This window comes from Triticum urartu, chromosome 2, assembly GCF_003073215.2.
Source record: "Triticum urartu cultivar G1812 chromosome 2, Tu2.1, whole genome shotgun sequence".
Taxonomy (NCBI): Eukaryota; Viridiplantae; Streptophyta; class Magnoliopsida; order Poales; family Poaceae; genus Triticum; species Triticum urartu.
In genome coordinates this window covers 690,306,248-690,331,000 of record NC_053023.1, presented here as the reverse complement: position 1 = coordinate 690,331,000, position 24,753 = coordinate 690,306,248, and the positions used below count along the sequence as shown (strand labels likewise).

Here is a 24,753-nt window from a genome sequence, read left to right as displayed (position 1 = left end):
GCCTTGTTTTCTACTAGTGGCAGATCAACCGATAACATTTGTTCCTTTAGCTTCTCAGAGCGGTTTTGGGAAGCTCTATGGACCTATTTTAGAAGCTTCCACGCGCCTTTTTATTTGTTTCGTAAAACCTCGAGAACAAAATTTTAACACACCTCAAACATTTTTATAATACGCCGGTGACAAGTTTTTAAATTAAAAAAAGTAATTTTACATATATATATATATTATAGCATTATCAAAATTTAAATATAAGTAATGAAGAGATTTAAAAAATCCTCACACAGGAAAAAGAAAACAAAAAGCATGTAGCGTGGGTTGACCTACTAGAGGCTGCCATTGAGGCGAGCGGCACGACCGTCTCGCAAGAGTAGTGACATACATCCATAGGCTCGTCAACACGTATGTCTGGTCGTCCCATTGAACTATCCTATTGTCTATCTTGAAATTGCTGGCTAACCTCAGAAGACATTTTGACATACTCGGGTGGAAACTACAATCGAAAGGATAATGAGGATAATGGGACATCTTGACGAGACTACAATGCACTGCTTACCAACCTTTCTGTATGGGAGGGGGGTTTTATAAGTCCAGAAGAGAAATATGGCTGGAAAGAAGATGACAGGAACATGAGGGTTGGCGGGAAAGAAGATGGCGGGAACAGAAGGATGGTGGGAACATAAGGGTTGGCGGGAAAGACGATGGCAGGAAAGAAGATGAAGGGAAAGGCAGGTTTGGCGGGAAAGGGTTCCCCGGAACACGGTTATGTTCCAATCATTTTCAGAGAGGATGACTGGAGCTAATCATCTTCAGGGAGGGCGACTTGAAGCCCTTGTTCAGCCGACTGCCAGTCATCTTCAGGGAGGACGACTCGACACTAACCAGTAAGACGATTAGTTCCAGTCGTCTGAATTTTTGTCGAAAAGGACCACCTGCACGAATGAATTGACAAAAAAGACCACCTGCTGATAAATTTGACAAAAAAGACCCCCTCGACTGTGGCGGCAGGTGCGGCAGGCGACACGTGGCACCTGCCGCCACGCAGCAAGGCGGCAGCACTGTACCGCCTGGCAGAACGGGAATCGGCGCTGGCGACGGAACGGCAGCGGCGTGTGGGGCCCGGCCGTCAAGGGGTGTGGCGGCAGTGCTGTACCGCCTGGGCCCTGCCGCCTCACGAGCTGGCGGCAGCCCTGTTCATCACCCTGCTGCTAATGCGCGCTACGGAGCCGGCTATCACAAATGATGCGCAGTGCATCGTGGTCGTCTGCAATCAGTGCCAAAAAATACGAAACGTTGGGAACCAGTGCCTCAAAGCAGACGAAACTCGCGCTGGGAATCAGTGCCTCAAAACTTGTGGCCGCATGCGCTTTGTGCTTTGCTGGACTTGTGCATTCAACAGCAGCGCCATGCGCTTTTCCATGCAGCAGCAGTAGCAATCAGCAGCGGTGGCCGGCTCCTTAGCGCGCAGTAGCAGCAGGGCGATGAACAGGGCTGCCGCCAGCCCGCGAGGCGGCCGGGCCCAGGCGCTACAGTACTGCCGCCACGCCCCTTGGCGGCCGGGCTCCACACGCCGCAGCCGTTCCGTCGCCAGCGCCGATTCCCGTTCTGGCAGGCGGTACAGTGCTGCCGCCTCGCTGCGTGGCGGCAGGTGCCACGTGTCGCCTGCCGCACTTGCCGCCACAGTCGAGGGGGTCCTTTTTGTCAAATTTATCAGCAGGTGGTCTTTTTTGTCAATTCATTCGCGCAGGTGGTCCTTTTCAACAAAAAATCCCAGTCGTCTTGTCCAAAGATGACGCCGTATTATTTGTGGAATATATCTAAACCGTGTATTATTTTTGTAAATTAATAAAAATGTATTATTTTAGAAAAAATAGCTAATTTATTATGCTCCCTAATCTTGGACCTCTCCCATTCAAATGGGGTATTTAATTTGGAATTTGTTTCACCATTTTGACAGGGTCAATGAATTATTAAATCAATCGACAACAACCAGCCTATAAAAGCATACAGTCCGTGCATCCTCTCACCACCTAGAAAAAAACACCAATATGCGATATTGTAACACCAATATAATACATGCAACCATCAACCTAAAAAACGTCCCCACATAAATATGGATTGATTAGCACATAATACTGAATCACCTCGCGAAAGGGATAGAAATACAACAATATAAATAAAAAGAAAACACACTTCATCATACCCCCCACTCACCAAACCAAATACTCCTCAGTTTCAAAATATAAGGCGTGTTAGTTTCTTATAAAATAGTCAAATTTATTAAACACTAACCAACACTAATAGAAAAAGGGCCTTCAGTCCCGGTTCATAAGGGCCTTTAGTCCCGATTCTGGAACCGGGACTAAAGGGTCGGTACTAATGCCTATCCCTTTAGTCCCGGTTCAATCCAGAATCGGGACTAAAGATTGAACCGGGACTAAAAGGCGCGGCCACGTGGAGCTCCACCTTTAGTCCCGGTTGGTAACCGGGACTAAAGGAAATTTTATGATCTTTTTTTGAAAAAAAATTTGGAATTTTTTTCTGATTTTCAAATTTCTGAATTATTTTAACCTCTAGTCTGTAATCACCACCCCTCATCACTTCTCAATTTATCCTCTAATCACCTCTCATCATTCCACATCATCTAACTTCCCAAACGGTCACCCATCCTCCCACTCCCCCAGCCTGAGCACGCTTAACTTCGGGGTTCTATTCTCCCTCGCTCCAAGTCTGCACTTATTGTTTTCCTGACAATACTAAGATGTCAATCCTATTAACCTTCTAGAATTTTGCTTGAGCATGAAGTGACACATTTCATAGTTTTATTTTGAAACTATTGTTTTAAAAAACAATAATTATTTAGTAACAATAATATTTCTTGAATAATTAGTTTGACCATTGTTTGACCACAGTTTGACCAGATTTGACCAAAATTGGAATTACAGAAATAATTATTTAGTAACACTAATATTCTAGAATAATTAGTTTGACCATTGTTTGACCATAGTTTGCCCACTGTTTGAATTTTTTTCAATTTTTTTCACTCTAGATCTTAAAAGCCTCGTAACTTTTTTCTATTAGGTTTTTGAGGATTTTGAAAATGTTTAACGGGGTTCCCCCAATTAAATTCGGATGTAACTTTTCGAGTAGATGATTTTTCATATAAAAAACCTTTTCATCCGAGTTAGTATGCAAAAGTTATGCCCATTTTTACAAATTTTCAGAGAGATTTTGCAAATAAAGTCAAAATTCACATTTGCAAATTTTCCCAACAACTAGACCACATATCACATGGGAAACTTATTTTCTTTTATTTTTTTGACATTTCCATCATTTTCTTTTATTTTTTAAAAAACTGAAAAGGCAATCCGGGGGGGGGGGGGGGGAGTTTTAAAATGGGCCCTTTAGGCGGGGGGGGGGGGGGTAGAGTTTGAAAATGGGACCTTTAGTACCGGTTCGTGGCACGAACTGGGACTAAAGGTCCCATTTTCATTAGTCCCGGTTCGTGCCTCAAACCGGGACTAAAGGTTCGTGCCTCAAACCGGGACTAAAGGTCTAATCTTTAGTCCCGGTTTGAGGCACGAACCGGGACCAATGGTTGTGGGCCAGGAGCGAGGCCCATTGGTCCCGGTTCATCCCACCAACCGGGACCAATGGCCCACGTGGCCCGGCCGGCCCCCTGGGCTCACGAATCGGGACCAATGCCCCCATTGGTCCCGGTTCTGGACTTAACCGGGACTAATGGGCTGACCCGGCCTGAACCAAAGCCCTGTTTTCTACTAGTGCAAGTTCAGAGCCGAAAACATCAACATCCGCAATATTAAATAAATAACATACGAAAAATCATTTCACGACGAATCTAACAATACCGATTGGTATTATGAATATTGATACATTTATTTACAAAATTGGTCAAACTAAAACAGGTTTGACTTTTCAAAGACTACACCTTATATTCTGAAACACATGGAGTAGAAAATTTATGAAAATCCAACAACATCAACGACGCAGCAAAGCTCGTCCAATCCTTCTAGATGAAGATGATGCCCAAGTGCATGCCAAATTTGGCGGCCTTTTCTCTTGGAGGTCCTCACAGGTATAGGGTGTGCATGTGCATGTGCATGTGGATGAGTGTACGTGTGTGTATGTGAGCGCTTGCATTTGTACTGTATTTCTAAAAAAATTATAAAGGTTTGCTCACACAAACACATGGTGCAACTGCAAGTGCAAATAAGTATCTAACAACACAACTAACTAACTAGAAAAATGTTGCTTTGAAAATACTAAATCGATGCAATCATGAAATTTGGACCTTTTTCGCAACATCACAACTCGAGGACTAACCTAAGTCGACCAATTTCTCTCGTTTGACAACCAAATGACATAAGAAACATACGATAACTATTTCGTAAGTAATAGTCCATGAAACGTTGATAGCACAAGTTAAATATAATGGAATTTGGTCTAGAATATGACGCTCAACAAAAATTCCAATCTGGTGAGCTTTATACAAAGAAAGCATTACTCCCTTCATTCCTTTATGTAAGAGTATATGGTAGTAAAAATAGATACAAAGCCTAGTATATCAGATGACCAGAGCAACTGGACTTTGTCTTCTGAAGACGTTGGTGAGCTCTCCAATACTTGGACACATTGTTGTATGTTGGTTCTTTCAGACCACCCTTCGTTTTGACCCTAGATATTTGCCACTACAAGAAGCCAAGCATGGGCTGTCTTGTTAGGAGCCGCTGTGGATGTGGAATACAGAAGCCAACCAAGGCCAGCGCCAGGACGCAAACCGAGGGCAAAACCGCATGGCGTACTCGCGAGGCACGTCGCTTCATGTTGCGTGATATTGGAGTCCTGCCTCGCTGCATCCGTACGACCTGCTTGCGAACCTGACAAGTATCAAGATATGTGATATTGTAAATTGTAAAAAGAATGTTGTAAACTTCAAAGCACAATAAGGCCAGATTGAGCTATTTTAACATGATCCAAAATAGATATGGGTCATCTAACGTCTAATATTACTCTTACCTCTTGGAGGTAAAACGATTTCTATGATGGTGTAGGGCTAATATGAACATCCTATATTGCAAACCAGGAAACAAACTATATATCGCTAATAAAATCTAGCATCAAATAAGGGAAGATATAGCAATATCAATTAATGCTCTCTCTATCTTCCATATTTGGTTGTGTATAACAATTTTCAATGTTGGCATGTAAAATATATACCAGTAGGAATAAAGATTGTTGGTATAAAATAGTTAACAAATATATGTTGTAGAAACACTTGAGTAATTTAGAGCAAGAGAATGGCATTAATACACATATAAGAGTATGTGTGTTTTTGTAAGTAAATAAATATATTATCAATCTATTACCAAAAATTTTAGATAGGCGTACTAATTCTGAAAATATAGCCATAAAATATTTATATTTGAACAATTTTGTAGTACACGGAATAAGTACAAGAATATAAATATAAGATATTCAACTTGAAGTATCTCTATAATGCACATACATTTACCTTCTAAAACTGTAGGACGTGATAAGGAGCATTGGAATCATATTTCAACTTATAATATATATGCACACATAGAATAATATTTTATTTTCAAGCATGTAGTAGCATATATATATATATATATATATATATATATATATATATATATATATATAGTATAATCTGTCAAAAGTATTTGCTTTTAGTCTTGCTGCAGTGTTTGTATATCCCAATTTATCTTGACAGTTGAGATCAAATTGCATCTTAAAATTTCTCTGATGAGATTAAATTGTCCCCACTGGCACTGCATATGCCTGGTCTGATCACACGCCCTTGGGTGCCAGTATCAGCGCATAAAAACAGTTATATACATCTCTAAAATGCAAACACAAAACAGAGAAAGTAGTAATAACAGAGCACAAATGGTATGTTGATTCATCTCAAAGTCCAAATTAACCATGTGGTGCAGATTAAAAAACTAGGCGAAAGATGATGGATACGGATGTTTGTAGAATTCATAGTGCAAACCATCATGTGGGAATATTGGTCAAAATAATGAGAAACATTTGCCCACTGCGATTATGTTCCAGTAAGTTCTAACATAAATTTATTTAAAGACAATTCTACCATAAATTACACGTACCCCTATTGACGACGGCAGATTCTGTTTCAAAATATCCACCATCACCCCCGGATAGCGTGTCATGAGGTGCTTGAATCCATTGGTCTCCTTCATGGCGTCGAGCACATCCTGCGACGACACAAATGCAATGCAAGCATTTTTGAGAAGGACGCGGTCATACCACTCTGCCAAAGTTAGGGCGGTTGCCACTGTTTGCTCGTTTATGTTTTGGCATAGTTTCCCTTCGCACATCGCCGCTAGCCTGTCCAGGCCATATCGAACTCCGACAACAAACAAATGTTGCAGCGTCGCGTTTTTCTCAAGATCACAACCATGTGGGAGCGTATCCGTGTACATGAAATAAAGAAGCGCCTCAAAGATGACGGGGTCCATGTCATCAACCTTGACGGGTTTTGTAGGGTCCTCCTTTGTCGGGTCCAAAAGCTCTGCCCTGAAGGCCGGTGATCGTGCCGCCAGCACGTGTCTATGAGCACGGAACGATTTGTCACCCACGATGAACGTTACATCCACGCCTTCCTGGTCCTTCAACATCCTTGCAAAATCCTCTTGCAGATTCGACGGCGGGGCCGGGATGGCCAAAGTGTCATGCTTCCTCATGACAGTCAAAACACACCTGATCGTTACACAGTCCTCGTTGTCGGATAGCAGCCGTCGCAGCTTGGACTTCTGGACAAAGTGCTCGAAGCCCCAAAAAATACCTGCGGACTGGAAGGTATGTTCTATGCTCCGTTGCACAAACACTTGGCCATCCTTGCCCAATAAACTCAGGGTGTAGTTGGTCTGCAACCCTAGTTCTCCATTGCATAGACGCAGATAAGCGGAGGCGTGGGCGCCACCGCCCGCCTTCCACCCGTCGGGGTAGAACGTGATGTCCCACTCGCAGCCGCCGACGAAGAATGTGCTCGACGAGACAAAGTTGCCGGCGCCCATGCCGTCTAGCAGCGAGAAGCCCGTCACCTCAAAATTGTGCGCCGCGGTGTCGCCCTCCGTAAAACTCGTTGACCACGTCTCGGGCACATCCTGCTTCACCGAAGAAGACGCAGAACCGATGGTGTTTCCCATCGGAATAGGTAGGAGATCGGGCGAAGGGCGACGGGCTGGTGCTGCAGGTTCGTGACATACGCGTCGCTTATGTATATATTATGCCAAAAGTGTTCAGAGTTCACGTCGCGTACGCACGGACATATAGATGGAATATAATCCTCCAAAAAAGAGGGTTTCCTGATATTTACCCTGGTGCAATTCTGTAAGGACAGAGTTCACGTACCGTACGAGAGCGGCTGGTGTTGGAAGGCACCGGCAGGCGACAGTGCCGTCAGCAACCGGGTCTCGCAATGATTTTTTTTTTTTTTTGCGAAATCTCGCAATCAAAATTTTTGCCACGGATCAGGCCCTCGATTGCGTTTGCTTAGCTCTGGATTAGATGGGCCAGGCGGCCAGCAATTTTGTTTCGAAAAGAAAACTTGGCAAAAAAAATTATCTCTTTTTTTTGTATACAAGGGTCGAATTGCCCTTGCTTAATGCATATACCTGCCGTTCAACAAAAATATTTTTCCTAAGAAAAGACACCCAAATCATCTTAATAAATCTGATAATATCAAGGAACATAGAGTACGACGGAGACAGAAAAGACACAAACAATCAACAACAACAAAAAATCATGCTGGCCGTCTTATTCCTACGGCTGCTAAAAGGGCGCTCCGCCGGCTCCGCTCCGCGGAGAGTGGCCGAACAGGCGCTTATTACAAAGATATTCCACCTGTTTCTTTTTATCTTGTATGTAAGATTTGCCTTAAGTCAAACTTTACAATGTTTGATCAAATTTATACTAAAAATATCATCATCTACAATACTAAAGATCTACAATATGAATTCCACAAGGCACCTAATGATATTAATTCGAGTGTCGAGGCACCCTTCCAGCCCAGTCATACTCATCATACATCGGAGCTGAGCGTATACAAATTTCGTACAGGACTGTATGAGCGGAGCCCGAGGAGCCAAGCACGGCTTGCCTCGTTCCCATCCTATGTAAAACAACGGCCGTTGTGCATGTAAAAATAGAGGCCAACAAAGGGGGTCAGCGCCAGGACGCAGACGGAGGGCAAAACTGCACGGCGAACTCGCGAGGACCACAGCTTCATGTTGCGTGATCTGGGGATCCTACCCGGCTGGCTCCGTGCAGCCTGATTGCAAACCCAAAGACAGGAAACAAGGTATGCAAAGTTGTAATAAACTGTAAAAAGAAATTGAAAACTGTGTAAAGCACAATGAGGTCAGGTTGAGAAAACTATCTAGGCATCTACTCTAATCATACGCCCTTGGGGTACCAGTATCAGCGCATGAAAACAGAACAGATATATATGCTATGCTAATTCAGCCCAAAGTCCAAAGTCCAAACCATGTTGTCCAGATGAAAATAACCCGGCAAAGGATGATGTATATGGCTGTTTTTAGAATTCATAGTGCAAACCATCTTGGGAGAGGCTCAGAAAATAAAAACAGATACTGAATGCGACAATCTTTTGTTATGAAAGAAATTTATTCAGAGAAAATTCTAGCATAAATTACGCATACCCCCGGTGAAGACAGCTTCTGTTTTAAGATATCCACCAGGGCCCATGGACAGCTTCTCATGAGGTGCTTGAATCCATCGGTTTCCTTGACGACATCGAGCACATCCTGCGACGACACAAATGTGATGCAAGCATTTTTCAGTCGCACGCGATCATGCTGCTCTGCTAAAGTTAGGGTGGTCGCAACTGTTTGCTCGTTTATGTTTTGGCATAGCTTCCCTTTGCAAATCGTCACCAGCCTGTCCAGTCCATATCAATCTCCGACAGCCAACAAACGCCACAATATCCCGGTTTTCTCAAGATCGCTACCATGTGGGAGTGTATCAGTGTACATGAAATGAAGAAGTGCCTCGAAGATGTCGGACGTCATGTCATGAACATTGACGGGGTTTGTAGGGTCCTCCTTTGTCAACGGGTCCAAAAGCTCTGCCGTGAAGGCCGGCGACCGTGCCGCCAGAATGTGTTTTTTTTTGAACTGTCACCGGGAGAGGGATAGCGATCCCTCCACCTGAATTTTATTGCCAAGTCACCACCACAGGGGGGAGGTCCTCATTTTTACAAACAGCAACACACACTAGAAGGGAAAATCCAACAGAGCCTAGACTAGATCACCGCATCAACGCATGCACCCATGCATCAATATCCTCGCGATCCCCTGGACGTAGCCGCTCCCGCCAAAGAACAGCATCCTCGCGACAGCAGCTTAGTACCCGGTCTAGGGACGGCACCATAGCTTGAAAAACCACACCGTTCCGATGCTTCCATAGGTGCCAGCAGCAAAGGAGGACGAAGGTGCCCGGAGAGACGTCTCCAACTGCTACTCTCACATCCAGGGCGGAGAGCCGCTCCACCGATGTGTCCGCCGTGATCACCACACCTCCCACGGCGCGCCAAAACTCGCGCGCGAATGGGCAGCCAAACACCAGGTGGTCCGCAGTTTCCAGCTCCGCCGAGCAGACGGGGCAGCCGGCCCCCGTGTGATCAACAATGTTTTTCCGGAGGAGGACATCTCGAGTGTTGATCCGACGGTGGACTAGCAGCCAATAGAAGAATTTCACCCGCGACGGCGCGCGCGTCCCCCAGACGAATGCAGCATGGGGCGAGAGACGGCCGCCGTAGCATAGGAAGGCGTAAGCGCGGCTCGTGACAAGCCCGCCGGACCGCGGGTGCCCACAGAGCGGCAGCACCCTCTCGTCTACGCCCGGCGTCGCGGGTGCTTCAGGAAGGATGGCGAGAAGGGCCGCACGCTCCCGAGCACCAGCCTGGGTGTGTCTTGTGACCAAGACGCGGTCAAGCCCCCTCCCCAGACGTGGGACACGGTGGCCTCGGCGCTCGTGGTGTGCGAGTATAGCGCGGGGAAGGCCACACTCAGGGGGCCGCACGGCAGCCACCAGTCGAGCCAGAAGGAGGTTCTTCGCCCATCTTGCACGCGCACTCGGGACAGGGCACGGCAGAGCGGCAGCATGCCGCGCAGAGAACGCCCATGCTCCCCGGCATGACGACAGCTACCGAGGTGGAGAAGGGAGCGCCCGTTCAGCTCCGCCCAAACCCACGACGCCCATCTCGACTCCGACGAGTGTAGACGATGAAGCATCTTGAGCAGCAGGCACTTATTCTGGGTGGCAAGGTCTCGCACCCCGACCCCCACCCCCCCCTCGCACTTCGCCCTGCAGACCTGGCTCCAAGCAATCAGGCATTGGGCTCCCGTGGCCCGGTCGGCCGCATTCCAAAGGAACGCGCGACGAAGCGCATCCATGGTTTTAACAACGGCCGGCGGAAGGACGATAGCGGCCATGGCGTACGCTGGAAGAGAGTCCAGCACCGCATTGATCAGGACCAGGCGGCCTGCGGGGGAGAGAAGGCGCGCCCGCCACCCAGCCAGGTAGGCATCGACCTTGGCGATCATCGGCGCGAAGTTGACCGCTGACAGCTTGTCCCACGATAGAGGCAGGGCCCAGGCCATCTGGGCCGGGGGCAGTTGAGCGGTTGAGGAGCCCCGTCGCCTCCTTGATCTCGGCGGGAGAGAAGCGGCTCACAAGGGCTCCACCGTCGACGCCTCGGACGCCCTGGTACAGCGCCTCTAGATCGAAGCGCCATTCAGGGGGGCAGCAGCGCCCGAGAAGGTTGGCGAAGAAACCCCGCAGCGCGGTCGCTTTACCATGGTGATCAACCACCTCCAGCCCATCGACATCGAGCGTGCGGATCCAGTTCCCACGACGGCGATGGGAGGCACTGGCGTGGAAGAATTTGGTATTCTCATCGCCTTCTCGGACCGCACGGCACTTCCCACGTTGTTTCCAGTGCGCGCTCTGCCTCTTGATGGATGCGGCAAGGCAGCGACGAGCATCCTGCCTCAGCAGTGTTTCATCTCTAGACAGACATCTAAACTCTTCCAAGAAATCAAGGAGGTCAACCACAAACTTGCAATCATTATCAAAGGTGGGGATGAATTTGTGTTGCCGTTTCCAAACCTTGGCCGTAGACCGGAACCTCTTCTTACGTGCCGCGAGCCGTCTTGCCGCGGCGAGAATGTGTTGATGAGCACGGAACAATTTCTCACCCACGACGAACGCTACATCCACGCCGTCCTCGTCCTTCAACATCCTTGCAATATCTTCGTGCAGATTTGACGGTGGGGTTAGGATGGTCAAGGCGCGCACCTCTTCGGTGCGATGCTTCCTATTGACAGTCAAAACACACCTGATCGTCACACAGTCGTCGTTGCGGGATACCAACCGTTGCCGCTTGGACTTCTTGACGAAGCGCTCATAGCCCCAAAAGGTACCTGTGGATTTGAAGACATGCTCTAGGCTCACTTGCTCAAACACTTGGCCGTCCTTGCCCAATAAACTCAGGGTGTAGCTGGTCTGCAACCCTGGTTCTCCTTTGCACAGACGCAAGAAGGCTGAGGCGTGGGCACCTCCGTCCACCTTCCACCCATCTGGGTAGAAGGTGATGTCCGAGTCGCAGTCGCCGACTCTGAACGCGCTCGACCAGACCAAGTTGCCGCCGCCCATGCCGTCGAGCAGAGAGAAGCCCGTGACCTGGAAACTGTGCGCCGCGGTGTCGCCCTCCATAAAACTCGTCCACCACGTCTCCGGCACGCACTGCTTAGCCGGAGAAGAGCCGACGGTGTCTCCCATGGCAAAAGGTGGGAGATCGAGCCAAGGGCAACGGGATGGCGCTGCAGGTTCGTGACATACGCCTCCCTTATGTATTCAGCAGGAACAGGGTACCTATGCCAGAAGTGTTAAGAGTTCAGTTCGCGTACGCATGGAAGAAGATGGAATATAATCCTTCAAAGATTTTTTTCTTTTCGAAAAGGGGGTCTCCCCGGCCTCTGCATCAGAGTGATGCATACGGCCATCTTATTAACCAAATAAAAAATTTTCAACAAGGTTCCAAAGTCTCCAACTGTAAAAACTGAAAAGAAAGCTCACAGAGAGCCAAAACAGGTTAGAAACACAAACTAGCCAAGAAAAGACGTCATAACCGGCTGGCTAAAGATAGATAGGTAAACTAATTGCGTATCCTATTATATGACCGCCATCCAAACCGGTTGAAGATATCCCGAGCTACCATCTCCCAACGGATAGATCCAGTAACCAAATGCTCCATGGCCTCCATCGGAGTGAGTAGCGACCACGAATGAATCACTGCCGTGGCTCGGAAAATAACCTGCAAAAAGTGAATACGTGATATTCTGTTAAAAACCAAATCATTTCTGCAATTCCAGATAGTCCACAGCAAAGGGCAAACTCCAACACGAATATGTCTCGCTAAGTCAGGCTCAATCCCATTAAGCCATGTCCCAAATAATGTGTTGACAGAATTCGGTGGAGTAATATTAAAAGCAATGTTGATCGTCCGCTAAAGGACTTTGGCCAACGGGCAATCAAGAAAGAGGTGTTTGATCGTCTCATCCCGATCACAGAAACTACACCTAGTCGGTCCTGTCCAATTACGCTTTATCAAGTTCTCCTTGGTTAAAATAACTTGTTTATGGACAAACCACATAAACACTTTTATTTTCAATGGAACTTTGACAACCCAAACATGCTTGGAGGTAGGAATGGAGTTCGAATTAATAACATCAATATACATTGATTTAACTGTGAATACTCCAGACCTAGTTAGTTTCCAGCGTAATTCATCGGGTTGTTGAGAAAGCTGAACCTCCATCAGCCTCCTAACTAGACGGAGCCATTCTTCCCAACGATTGCCCGCTAGCGACCGTCTGAACTAAATATTAAGGGGGGTAGATTGAAATACCGTTGCAACGAACACCTCACGTCATTGAACAATACGATATAAAGACGGATATTGAATGGCCAAGGGTTTCTCGCCGAGCCAAGTATCCTCCCAGAAGCGCGTACTAGTGCCGTTGCCAATAACAAACTTTGTCCTATTAAACAAGGATTGTTTGACTTTCATCAGTCCTTTCCAGAAAGGCGAGTCAGTCGGCCTGACTATGACCTGGGACAAGGTTTTTGTCTGTAGGTACTTGCTGCGAAGGATTTGCGCCCACGTGGCATCAGTCTCAGAAGAGAGCTTCCACAACCACTTACTAAGAAGGCATCTGTTCTTAGCTTCAAGATTCTCAATACCAAGACCCCCTTGGTCTTTCGGTCTACAGATGATATCCCATTTAGCAAGCCGGTATTTTCTTTTTAGTTCATCACCCTGCCAAAAGAAACGCGATCGGTAAAAGTCTAGTCTTTTCCTAACACCAACTGGGACTTCAAAGAACGATAAGAGAAACATAGGCATACTCGTGAGCACCGAATTTATCAGAATTAATTGCTCTGTATGACATGAGCTTACCCTTCCAGCAACTCAGTTTCTTCTCAAATCGGTCTTTGATGCACTTCCATTCTCTATTTGTCAGTTTACGATGGTGGATTAGAATACCTAGGTAAGAGAAAGGTAAATCCCCAACTCGCACCCAAACAATTGCCTATAAGCCTCCTGTTCGTCTTTGGCTCTACCAAAGCAGAACAACTCGCTCTTACGAAAGTTAATCTTTAACCCGGTCAATTGTTCGAAAAGGCATAACACCAGCTTCATATTTCTCGCCTTGGCCAAGTCATGCTCCATAAAGATGATTGTATCATCAGCGTACTGAAGGATGGATACACCTCCATCAACAAGATGAGGTACCAAGCCACCTACTTGACCATTCTCCTTAGCCTTGCCTATCAAAATTGCTAACATATCAACCACAATGTTAAACAGGATAGGGGACATCGGATCTCCTTGTCTTAGGCCTTTATGTGTCTGAAAGTAATGACCAATATCGTCATTCACTTTAATTCTCACACTCCCTTGTTGCGTAAATGATTCAACCTGGCGGCGCCAGGATTCATGAAAACCTTTCATACGCAATGCCTGTTGGAGGAATGGCCATTTGACCTTATCGTACGCTTTCTCGAAATCCACCTTAAAATTACTCCATCTAATTTTTTAGAATGGATTTCATGGAGCATTTCATGAAGGACGACCACCCCTTCAAGGATTTTTCTGTCCGGCATGAAAGCAGTTTGGGATTGTTGCACCACAGAATGCGCAATCTGTGTGAGCCTATTAGTCCCGACCTTGGTGAAGATTTTGAAACTAACATTGAGAAGGCAGATCGGCCTGAACTGCTCAATTCTCACAGCATCCGTTTTCTTAGGAAGCGGTGTGATAGTTCCAAAATTCAAGTGAAATAAGTGAAGCTGTCCAGAGAACAGATCATGAAACATAGGTAGCAAATCCCCCTTAATAATGTGCCAGCACTTTTTGTAGAACTCGACCGGGAATCCATCCGGTCCGGGAGCCTTATTGTTTTTCATCTGTGCAATAGCATCAAACACCTCCTTCTCTGAGAACGGGGCTACCAGAATATCATTATCAGCAGCCGATAGTTGAGGCACATCCTTAGTCCTGGACTCATCGAGGGACACACAATTATCCTCCGGAGGTCCAAATAACTGCCTATAATAGTCGGTTATATAGGTTTTTAGGTTATCCTATCCTAAAATACTGCCCTCATCTTGTTCAAGTTGAAAGATTCTCTTCTTTCTGTGCTTACCATTAGCAATCAAGTGAAAGAATTTAGTATTCGCGTCCCCTTGGACCACTTTGTGGACCTTAGCCCGCAATGCCCACTTCAATTCTTCTTCGCAGAGAAGTTCTTTCAACCTCTTCTCTGCCTCAGTTTTAACCTGAAGCTCAGCTGGCAGCAAAATCGTGGATTCGGCCTTTATGTCTAGGGTCTGTATAAGAGAAAGGAGCCTGTCCTTTTCAATCCTATACACCCCACTAAGGTGCTTAGCCCAACCCCGTAAGAAACTTCTCAAATTCCTAATCTTATTCTGCCAACGCTCGACCGCAGTCCTACCTCCCGCACCCTTAGCCCATTCCCTGGCAATCAGGTCCAAGAACCCTTCAAGTTCGAACCAGGCCATCTCGAATGAAAAGGTGTTTTTGTTTCCCACGTGGTTCGGCTCCCCTGAGTCTACGAACAAGGGTGTGTGATCAGATATGGCCCGCGAGAGAGCTTGAACCGTAACAAGAGGGAACTTCTGTTCCCACTCCACACTCGCGAGAACTCGATCAAGCTTTTCCTATGTCGGGTTTGGCATAGCATTAGCCCAGGTAAACTTTCGACCAGAAAGCTCTATCTCCCTTAGATCCAAGCTTTCAATAATGGTATTGAACATAAACGACCACCTGTCGTCAAAGTTATCATTATTCTTCTCCTCTCTCCTCCTAATGATATTGAAATCACCCCCAACTAAAATTGGAAGCTGCTCGGACCCACAGATTCGAACAAGGTCCGCCAGAAACTCCGGATTAAGCTCGGGCTGTGCGGCAGCATAAACCGCCACCAAAGCCCAGTTGAAACCATCAACTTTAGACCTGACTCGAAACTTAACCGCGAAGTCGCCCATCACTACACTTCGGACTGCAAGCGAATTGCATCTCACACCTAGCAAGATACCACCCGATCTTCCTCGCGGAGGGAGGCAATGCCAATCGAATTCAACACCACCCGCAAGAGAGGAAAGAAACTGGGGCGTAAAGTTATCTCTACCAGTTTCCGATAGAGCAATAAAATCTAAACGATGCTCTAGAGATGCCTCAGCAAGAAACCTTCTTTTAGCCAAGTCTTTCAGACCTCTGCTATTCCAGAAGATTCCTTTCATAACTCATCATGAAATTTTTTAGTAGTCCGAATCCTAGCGCTCCTACGAACTGCAGAATCGGGATAAATCTTCCGTTTCCACTTGCGCTTTGGTTTACTAGGGTTCTGTCTCCCGGTCCTCATAACCAGGCTCAGTAGTACTAACAACTGCATTATCTATGGGCACATCATCGTCCTCAGACTCATTATTGGAGGGTGCTAGATCCGCACACAGATTATCGAGCACTCTAACCCCTAACGCATCAATCTCATCATCATTCATGGGTTTTACCGCTCCGAGATTATGAATAGTCTCTAAGGCACGCTGCCCTCCAAATCTAACAGATCATTCACCGAATTGGAAATCTCACTATCAGTAGCCCCTAGTGAAACTCCTAATTGGTTTGCATTATTTATAATTTCCTCATTAGCAAAATGCAATAAAGAATTAGATATGTTGACGGACATACCAGTAGAGATCTCAGCATCATGAAGCTTGGCCGCCCTCATAGCGCACCTCTGCTGCATGTCATCAACCTCCGAAAGCTCCTGAATGCGAGCACTCATCTGTCTCCCCGTCGAGACCGGGTCACGGATCCCGCCAAAAGCAACGACCTCCTCCCTAGTAAAGCCTCGCGCTGAATCCCGCAAAGGGTCAACCAAGGTTACCGGAGGAGGTGGCTGCGGGCTCCCATGCCCCTCAGACAAGTGCCCCACACCGAGGCCCAGGGCCACGGGCATGTCGGGAGAGAGGATGGCGGGGGCCGCCTGCAGAGCCCTCCTCCCACCCCACCCCTCGGCGCAGAGTGGAACGCCGTCGTCATAGGAGACGCGGTCCTCCTGACTGGCGAAGAGGAAGGAGGAGCCAGGGACAGCTGCCCCAAACCCCCCTCCCCCAGCGCCACTGGAAGCGCGGGCGCCGCCGCCGCGACCGGAGGAGAAAGAGCCGAGGCCGCCTGCCTCGGGCCCCCTCTCCCAGCACCAGCCGACCCCATTGTGACCGGCGTCGCCGGCGTCGGGATAGGGAGGAGAGAAGTCGAGGCCACCTGCCCCGAACCCCTGTCACATGTCTGTTATAAAAGAAATACATGTCCAATAATTTTGGAAATTATTGTGGGGCTCTAGAGTAATATCTCTAGTCCATACAATAATTTACAGAAGCAACAAAAATGGTTTAGTTTTAAAACTAAATCAAAACAGAGGAAAAAATAGAAAACAGAAAGATTTAGAGAGGACAGAGAGAGAATGACTCACCTGGGCCTTATGTGTGCCAGCCCAGCACTGTTGGCCCAGGCCAGTCATCGCCTTCTTCCTGCCAGGAGGACAGCGCGCGCGTGGCCGACGCGCGTGAGCCCGCGCCTCGCCAGCTCCTGCTTGCCGCCGAGGGCCTGAACGCCTCCACGAGCGCCACGCAACACCCCGACCCCTCTCTGCTTCCCCGTGCTCATCCCCTCCTCTCCCTCGTCTCTCTCAGGGCCGAGCGTGCCCATCGCCGCCATCCGCTACCACTGCGCCAACCGAGCTCGTATGGCCTCCCCATCGTGCCAGAAAGCTCCGTCGTCGAGCTCTACGCCATCTCCGCCGAGACACACGGCGCCGGACGCCCTGGAACGCCGTCAGCGACGCCATCTTCGTCCTCTGCTCCGACGGCCGCCGTCGCACGATTCGTCGTCGTCAGTGCATCCCCGACCTCCCCCTCGCGCTCGTTAGCCTCGCTATGAGCCTCCGCACCGAACCCCTCTCTTCCCTCTACCGATTTCATCCTCTAACGAGTGGAATCCGTTGAGCCCGAGATCCGGAAGCTTCCAAGGATCCGGAAGCCGAAGCCTCCAAACAGGAGAAGAAATCTCCCAGAGAAGGTCCCGCCTCGGGGGGTGCTCCTGCCGCACACAGTCCGCGGGGGGACCTGCCCTCCAACGAGTCGTAAGTGATCCCAAAATACTTTAAGGTATGCTACCTTTCTTCTGAGAAAATAACCACCGCATATATCTTGCAGTTCGAGCCTTAATTAGCCCCTCTCAGATGAGCTCGTCTTCGGGGGATCTCCTTCCAGAGATGATGGAGAGAGAAACGCCTCCCCCGAACTCCTCTGCTCCAGAAGCGGGCGACCCCGAAGTGTCGTCACGGAGGGCCTCTCCGAATCCGGTGAGGCCAGAAGATAATCCCATAGACCCTCGAAGTCCCTAGCGTCCGGCTCCCGAGGAGAGCAGACAAAAGAGTCTGGCACCGTCTGGTGTGCGGTCGGACGTTCTGAGGGAGTTGGTGGGGCGAGTGGCCATCTCAGAAGAACACCGTGTGCTGATGGGTACGGTGATGGAGAGAATCTCGTCCGCCAAAAGCGGATTACATGAAGCCTTTATGAGTCTATTGACAGGCTTTGAGGTACGTAAGATAATATGTGATAGTACTGCACGTGTTAGGTGTGCCCTGTGTAGATAGTAGCCCCTGAGACGCTGGTTGCCGTCGAGAACGGCGGCAAATAGAGGATCATATTCTCAGGCAATAACCAGACTGCCCTTATGTGCAGGTGGTGGAGGCTCCGGTGGCTAGCCGGACTAGTGAGTTTGCCAAATTAAAACGGTAACTGAATGCGGCAGACGCCGACCTCGAGCTTGTTAACAAGAGGCTTGACGAGGCACAGGGTAAGTGTTATTATCTGGTGAACGCCACATAGTAAGTGCAGCATAATGCCAGTATCTTTAATATGTTTTGACTGCAGATGGAGCTGCCTCCGTGGAAGCCTTGCGGGCAGAACTTGCCCGAGCCAAGGAACAAGCGAGGATTAGTAATGCCGCTGCTTTGAAGGCGGCCGAAGAGTTGAAGGCCGAGAAGGCCGCACATTGCGAGAGCCAAGAGAAGATGGCCAAGATGGCCGTGGAATTAAAACACACTGCCGACCGTTGCCGGGTCCTTGAAAAGGAAAACCAAGCAAAGGCAGCGGACCTTGAGAAGGCCATGGCGGCGGAGAAGGACACCCGTTCTGCTATGAGAGTGAAGAAGGAGGAGCTGCGGGAAGCTGGGGATATTGCGGCTGGGAAACCCTTCATGTTCCAGAGGAAGTTCGGAGATCCACGGTATGCCCCTCTAGATCGGCTATGGAGTTCGGCGGATGTGTATATGGATTTGGCGGCGAGTGCTGCCGATGCTGCCAAGTATTTCCAAGGTCAGACAGATTGTGAAGTGGACAAGCTGTTCTGGTCGCAGTTCAACGTTCCAGAGCGTCCGCTTTCATTGACTGACCAGCTAGCCGAATGGGCCGAACTGAATAGGTTTTCCGGACTCGCCATGAGGGCTGTTGTGGTTCAGCTGTGGCCGGAGAAGCAAAAGCCGGATAGCTATTTCAGCTTAGTGCAGCAGTTCCTTGGTGCGGTGCCGCGCATTAATGCGAAGAAGAGGTCGGCGTGCATAGAAGGCTCACGGATGGCCCTTGCCCGTGTTAAAGCATACTGGGCAAAGATGGACGCTTCCGTAGTCGTGGCGCAGGGTTCGACCATAGGCCGAGTGGCAGCCGAGCATTATTTCGAGGAGGTTCTCGAGGGTGCTCGTTTGATAGAGGCCCAGTGCTCGAAGAATATTATGTTTGAGTGATATGTATTCTCATTGTAAACACAATGCTTTTATGAAGTTTTTATAAGGCTATGTTTATACTTTTGCCTGAAAGTAGTATGATGCCTCCTGTGCGGACGTTTATGTATACATGTGTATAACCTGAAAGATTACAGCCGTCGGCTTCAACCCCCACACATATAATGCAGAGGTGCTCGCAAAAAACGTGTGTTCACACTTAACCCAATGTCTTGGTCCTAATAACGAGGTGATAGCGCAGCGATCGAGGCAACCGGACTATAATGCTTTAACACTTTCACTTAGCCATAGGAGTTTGACAGTGGGGCTACTAGATAGCCCATGGTGGCTCCGCACTCTCCCGATCGCGGGGTGCCTACATGCCTAGCCGGAAAACGTCCCTTCGTTAAGGCGGAGGAATTCTAACATTCCGATAGGTCATCAAGTGGTTGACCAGTCTCACGCTATATCATGACAGCCAGTTTTCGGCTTTCTCTACTGAGGTGCTCGTCCGGATGAACCAGGGCACAATCGCAGTAGTTCTCCTGGTGCTACCTTAGCTGGTAAAGCAGAACGTAAGGCACCAAAACACAGGAGCCGGGCAAACCCAACAGTTGACCAAAGACAATGATCCGGAGCTGATGAATATAAGGCCAAACTCGCGACGCCGAACACTCCCTAAGGTATTCGGTCTTTATGGTATAAACCGGGCCGAAATAGTGCCGTTTGTAAGAAGCCCCTTGTGTCCAGGTACGTGCATTATTCTGACGTGGCCACATGCCAAGAAATCAGCATCCTTCTCAACTGTGCTGAGAATTCGGTGGATATGTATCAACAAGAGACAGTAAAAAAGGTTTACGCAGGGTCTTAATCTAAAAAGAATCCTTGGAGCGGGTCCCTGCTGCACGTCTGCGCCTGTGTCTCCGTTGTGTCGTATCCTGGACGGGTGTAGCACGATGATTATCTGTAAAAGAGAGGAGCTTAGGTGAAAAAGCTGTCGTGCAAAAATATAGTTTTTAAAGAAACCATGTATAATTGTTTTTAAAGAAACCATGTATAATTCAAGGTGAGTAAGAATTACCACTTGTATGCGCACGTTGAGCCCCTTGTATTTGTAATAGGGGTGTGATCATTGATCCGGTATAAATTGCATATAGCTGCGCCGGACTCGTCTAACCGTGTCTGAGGTCGTGACGACCTGCTAAATGCTTTAGTTGGTGAGGCCGTTTTTAGTGTGCGGCTGCCAGGGCAGCCGCACGCTCTTCGGCGCGCAAAGATCGCTTAATACTTCCATTCACTGTAATGATGCCACGTGGACCGGGCATCTTGAGTGTGAGGGAAGCGTAGTGTGGTCTTGCATTAAAGCGAGCGAAAGCTTCGCGTCCAAGTAGTGCTTGATAGCCACTTTGTAACGAGCGATGTGGAAGGTTAAATGTTCGCTACGGAAGTTATCGGGGAAGCCGAATATAACTTTTAGTAGCAGGGAGCCCGTGTAATGAGCCCCTGGGCCTGGCGTTACTCCTTTAAAGGTAATATTGCTATGGCAATTTTTGTTGGGTCTATCCCCATTTCGCGGATTGTATCCTAGTATATCAGGTTTAGACTGCTGGCACCGTCCATCAGGACTCGTGTGAAGTGGTATCCGTCAATTATTGGGTCTAATACCAGGGCAGCCCATCCTGCACGCCGGATACTTGCTGAGTAATCACGATGGTCGAAAGTGATCGGTTGAGACGACCAGTGGCAGGACTCCGCGGTGATAGGCCTTCGGGCGTATTTTTCTGGGAGTGCCGTTTTGTTTCTTTCATTGATCATGTGTAACACGTTTACTGTTTTGACTTCTGGTGGAAATTTCTTTTGTTCCCCAGTGTCTTCCTTGAGAGGCTCATCCTCATCTTCGCTTGGTGTATCTTCCCCCTTGTGTACGGCGTTGAGCTTGCCGGACTGCTTGAAGACCCAACATTCTCTGTGGGTATGATTGGCTGGCTTTCCAAGGGTGCTATGGACCTGACATATTTGGTCCAGAATTTTGTTTAGGCTGGACAGTTCGTCTCTGGCGCCTTAAGAGGGCGGCTTTTGCTGACCTGGCCGAGAGCTTTTGAATCCGGCGTTTACTATCGTGCTCTTCGTGTTGTCTCCTTTATTCCGGCGTTTGTTATTGCTGTTGCACCGTGATTTCCCGTTTTCATCTGTAACTTCAGATGTACTGGGGTCGCTGGTGCTGCATCGGGCTAGCCAGCTGTCCTCACCCGCGCAAAAGCGGGTCATGAGGCTTGTTAATGCTGCCATTGTTCTCGGTTTTTCTTGGCCGAGGTGTCGGGCAAGCCATTCGTCACGGACGCTGTGCTTAAAAGTTGCCAAGGCTTCGGCGTCCGGACAGTCGACAATTTGGTTCTTTTTAGTAAGAAACATGTTCCAAAGCTTTCGGGCTGACTCTCCAGGCTGTTGAGTTATATGACTCAAATCATCCGCGTCCGGAGGTCGGACATAAGTCCCTTGAAAGTTTGCCCGAAAAGCGTCTTCGAGCTCTGCCCAGCTTCCGATGGAGTTTTTGGGGAGGCCTTTAAGCCAGTGACGAGCTGGCCCTTTGAGTTTGAGTGGTAAGTACTTGATGGCGTGGAGATCATCTCCTCGCGCCATATGGATGTGGAGGATATAGTCCTCGATCCAGACCCCCAGGGTCTGTTGTTCCGTCGTATGCCTCTATGTTTACAGGTTTGAATCCCTCTAGAAATTCATGATCCAGCACCTCATTGGTGAAACATAGGGGGTGTGCGGCACCCTTGTATCTGGGTGTACCGTGTTGTTCGGATGTTTGTTGTGTTATATCGTATGTTGGGGCGCGCTTGCGTGGTCCATAGATGGATCTGGTTGCGCTGTCCTTTTGGTGCAATCCCTCGCGTGAATCGCGTATTGTCTTGTGAGTGGCATTGTTTGCCGCTCTATGTTGGCCGTGAGGTCGTCTATCCGGCCAGGTGGCTGTTTTGATTTTTGGTTGTGAGGGGTCTATGGCCTCCTCATCGAATTCAGGTAGCACCTTCCGCTTTGGGTAGCTCTTGGTGGGGCGATTGTCGCCGTACTTCGCTGCTGTGTTGAGTACTTTACTCCATCTGATTTGGAGTGTGTCATGCGCAGCCTTGAGCCTTTGCCTCTGCTTTTTCAGACTCCTCGCGCTGGCAACAGGCCTTTGACGGGCATTCTGCTGCTCCGGGTGCCTGTCCGGCGTTGTGTCGTCCAGACTATTATCTTTGACAGAATTGGTTTGTTTGGTTTGATTCTCCGTATTGCCGTGGTCCGGCAGTGGTTCGCCCTGCTCCAACGCTGGGTCTGTGTGATTTGGGGCGAGGCGGGATTTGGGGCGGCGCTTGCGCCGCCGCTTTGACTGCTTCTCGAGGGAACAAGCCTTCAGTGCGTCCTTCCGTTCCTCATCGTGGTCTTCTTTTGGTGTGTCGACCATGTATACGTCATATGATGAAGTGGACGTCCAGCGCCCTGTGGGCGGTGGTTCCTCTTCGCCTCCCGCATCGTTGTCCATACCATCGATGTCTGCGGAGTCAAAGTCGAGCATGTCGGTTGAGTCATCGATAGTGGCTATTAAGTGGGTGGTGGGTGGGCGTCGAATTTCTTCGTCGTCCGCATCCCAATCCTGTTGGCCATAATCCGGCCAGGGCTCTCCTCACAAAGAGAGAGACCTTAGTGAATTCAGAATGTCGCTGAAGGGCGAGCGCTGAAAGATATCCGCGGCGGTGAATTCCATGATCGGCGTCCAATCGGATTCGATTGGCAGGGGCGCGGATGGTTTGGGGTCCGGAAGAGAGTCACGGGCTGCGCAGAGGATTATGCTGGTGTTTGGCTCGATCGCCGTCGAGACTGCAGCCCCTGAGGCGGTGTCTAGCCACCCGTCTTCGATTGCCGCAGTTGGCTCCGAGCTAAGGGTCGGAGCTGATGCGGGCGCGGCCTCTGGGGTACCGTCCGGTGGCAGAGCTAGGTAATACCCATCGCGACAGTGCGGCGCGCCCGGCTGTGGCTCGAATCCGTCGAAGATCAAGTCCCCACGGATGTTGGCCGTGTAATTCAAACTTCCAAATCTGACCTGATGGTCAGGGGCGTGGCTTTCAATCAGCTCTAGATGGCCAAGCGAATTAACCCGTAGTGCGAAGCCACCGAATATGAAGATCTGTCCGGGGAGATAAGTCTCACCCTGGACCGCATCGCTATCGATGATAGTAGGAGCCATCAAGGCTAACGGCGACGACACAGAGGAACTCTCAATGAAAGCACTAATGTCGGGGTCAAAACCGGCGGATCTCGGGTAGGGGGTCCCGAACTGTGCGTCTAGACCGGATGGTAACAGGAGGCAAGGGACACGATGTTTTACCCAGGTTCGGGCCCTCTTGATGGAGGTAAAACCCTACGTCCTGCTTGATTAATATTGAAGATATGTGTAGTACAAGAGTAGATCTACCACGAGATCAGAGAGGCTAAACCCTAGAAGCTAGCCTATGGTATAATTGCATGTTGTGATTGTTGTCCTACGGACTAAAACCCTTGGTTTATATAGACACTGGAGAGGGTTAGGGTTACACAAGGTCGGTTACAAAGGAGGAGATATCCATATACGTATTGCCTAGCTTGCCTTCCACGCCAAGTAGAGTCCCATCCGGACATGAGTCGAAGTTTTCAATCTTGTATCTTCATAGTCTAACAGTCCGGTCAATGGAGATAGTCTGGCTGTCCGAAGACCCCCTAATATCCAGGACTCCCACACTTCCTTTAAGAGACAGTTGGGCAAACGCGTGGCCAACGGATGCGTCAGGGTAGAAATCGATGCACCAGTTATAGCTGCCGACGATGAACGTCTTCGAGCTAGCTGCGAGTAGTTTGTCACCTTGAAATTGTGTGCACCGGTGTCGGCCTCCGTCAGGCACGTCAACCAGCCCTCTCCCCGAAAGTGATGATGTTTCCCATGGCAGAGTCGGCAGACGACAAGGGCAATGGGTGAGCGGGCCTTGTTTATACGTATAGAAAGCTTGAAAAAAACCTGGCCATATTTGTAAGCTATTTTCTCAAGGAGAACCTATTAATTTCTACTTCCAATGAAGCAGTTGGTAGTCTTATTTTCAGGAGTTTTTCGTCCCACCTTGCATGGTTTTTTTTAGTACCTCCTCCCATCTTTGCTGGGTTTTTTTGTAGATTTTTTTGTCCCTGCCCCCCACTTCATCGGTTTATTTTTGCGTCATCCTCTCACACAACGAAAGAAATTTGAACAGATGAGTACTTTCCATACTGGCGCAAG

At 48.7% G+C, this 24,753-nt stretch overlaps 2 protein-coding genes across 2 annotated transcripts; both read right to left on the bottom strand.

Moving 5' to 3' along the window:
- Positions 1 to 1,333: 1,333 nt before the first annotated feature.
- On the bottom strand, positions 1,334 to 8,772 carry LOC125537924 (BTB/POZ and MATH domain-containing protein 2-like). The gene is made up of 6 exons (XM_048701246.1): positions 8,727 to 8,772; positions 8,317 to 8,335; positions 7,680 to 7,704; positions 6,150 to 7,169; positions 2,006 to 2,027; positions 1,334 to 1,719 (listed from the first exon to the last, which is right to left on the bottom strand). Exons 1-6 carry the CDS (start codon positions 8,770 to 8,772, stop codon positions 1,334 to 1,336), a joined length of 1,518 nt encoding a protein of 505 aa, XP_048557203.1.
- A 206-nt stretch (positions 8,773 to 8,978) lies between these two features.
- Positions 8,979 to 11,868, bottom strand: LOC125534138 (BTB/POZ and MATH domain-containing protein 3-like). Its single transcript, XM_048697430.1, has 2 exons — positions 11,257 to 11,868; positions 8,979 to 9,185 (listed from the first exon to the last, which is right to left on the bottom strand). Exons 1-2 carry the CDS (start codon positions 11,866 to 11,868, stop codon positions 8,979 to 8,981), a joined length of 819 nt encoding a protein of 272 aa, XP_048553387.1.
- Positions 11,869 to 24,753: the final 12,885 nt, after the last annotated feature.

Bases quoted from the DNA above. Each gene is read 5' to 3' on its own strand.
- LOC125537924 (XM_048701246.1), bottom strand. From the start codon at position 8,772: ATGGGCCCTGGTGGATATCTTAAAACAGAAGCTGTCTTCACCGGGG. The intron at 7,170-7,679 runs GTATATGCATTA...TCGGTGAAGCAG, and splicing joins ATATTTTTGTTGAACGGCAG to GATGTGCCCGAGACGTGGTC. The intron at 1,720-2,005 runs GTATGCTTTTAT...TTGACAAAAAAG, and splicing joins GGTGAGAGGATGCACGGACT to ACCACCTGCTGATAAATTTG.
- LOC125534138 (XM_048697430.1), bottom strand. From the start codon at position 11,868: ATGGGAGACACCGTCGGCTCTTCTCCGGCTAAGCAGTGCGTGCCGGAG. The intron at 9,186-11,256 runs ATTCTCGCCGCG...AAAAAAAAACAC, and splicing joins TGTTCCGTGCTCATCAACAC to ATTCTGGCGGCACGGTCGCC.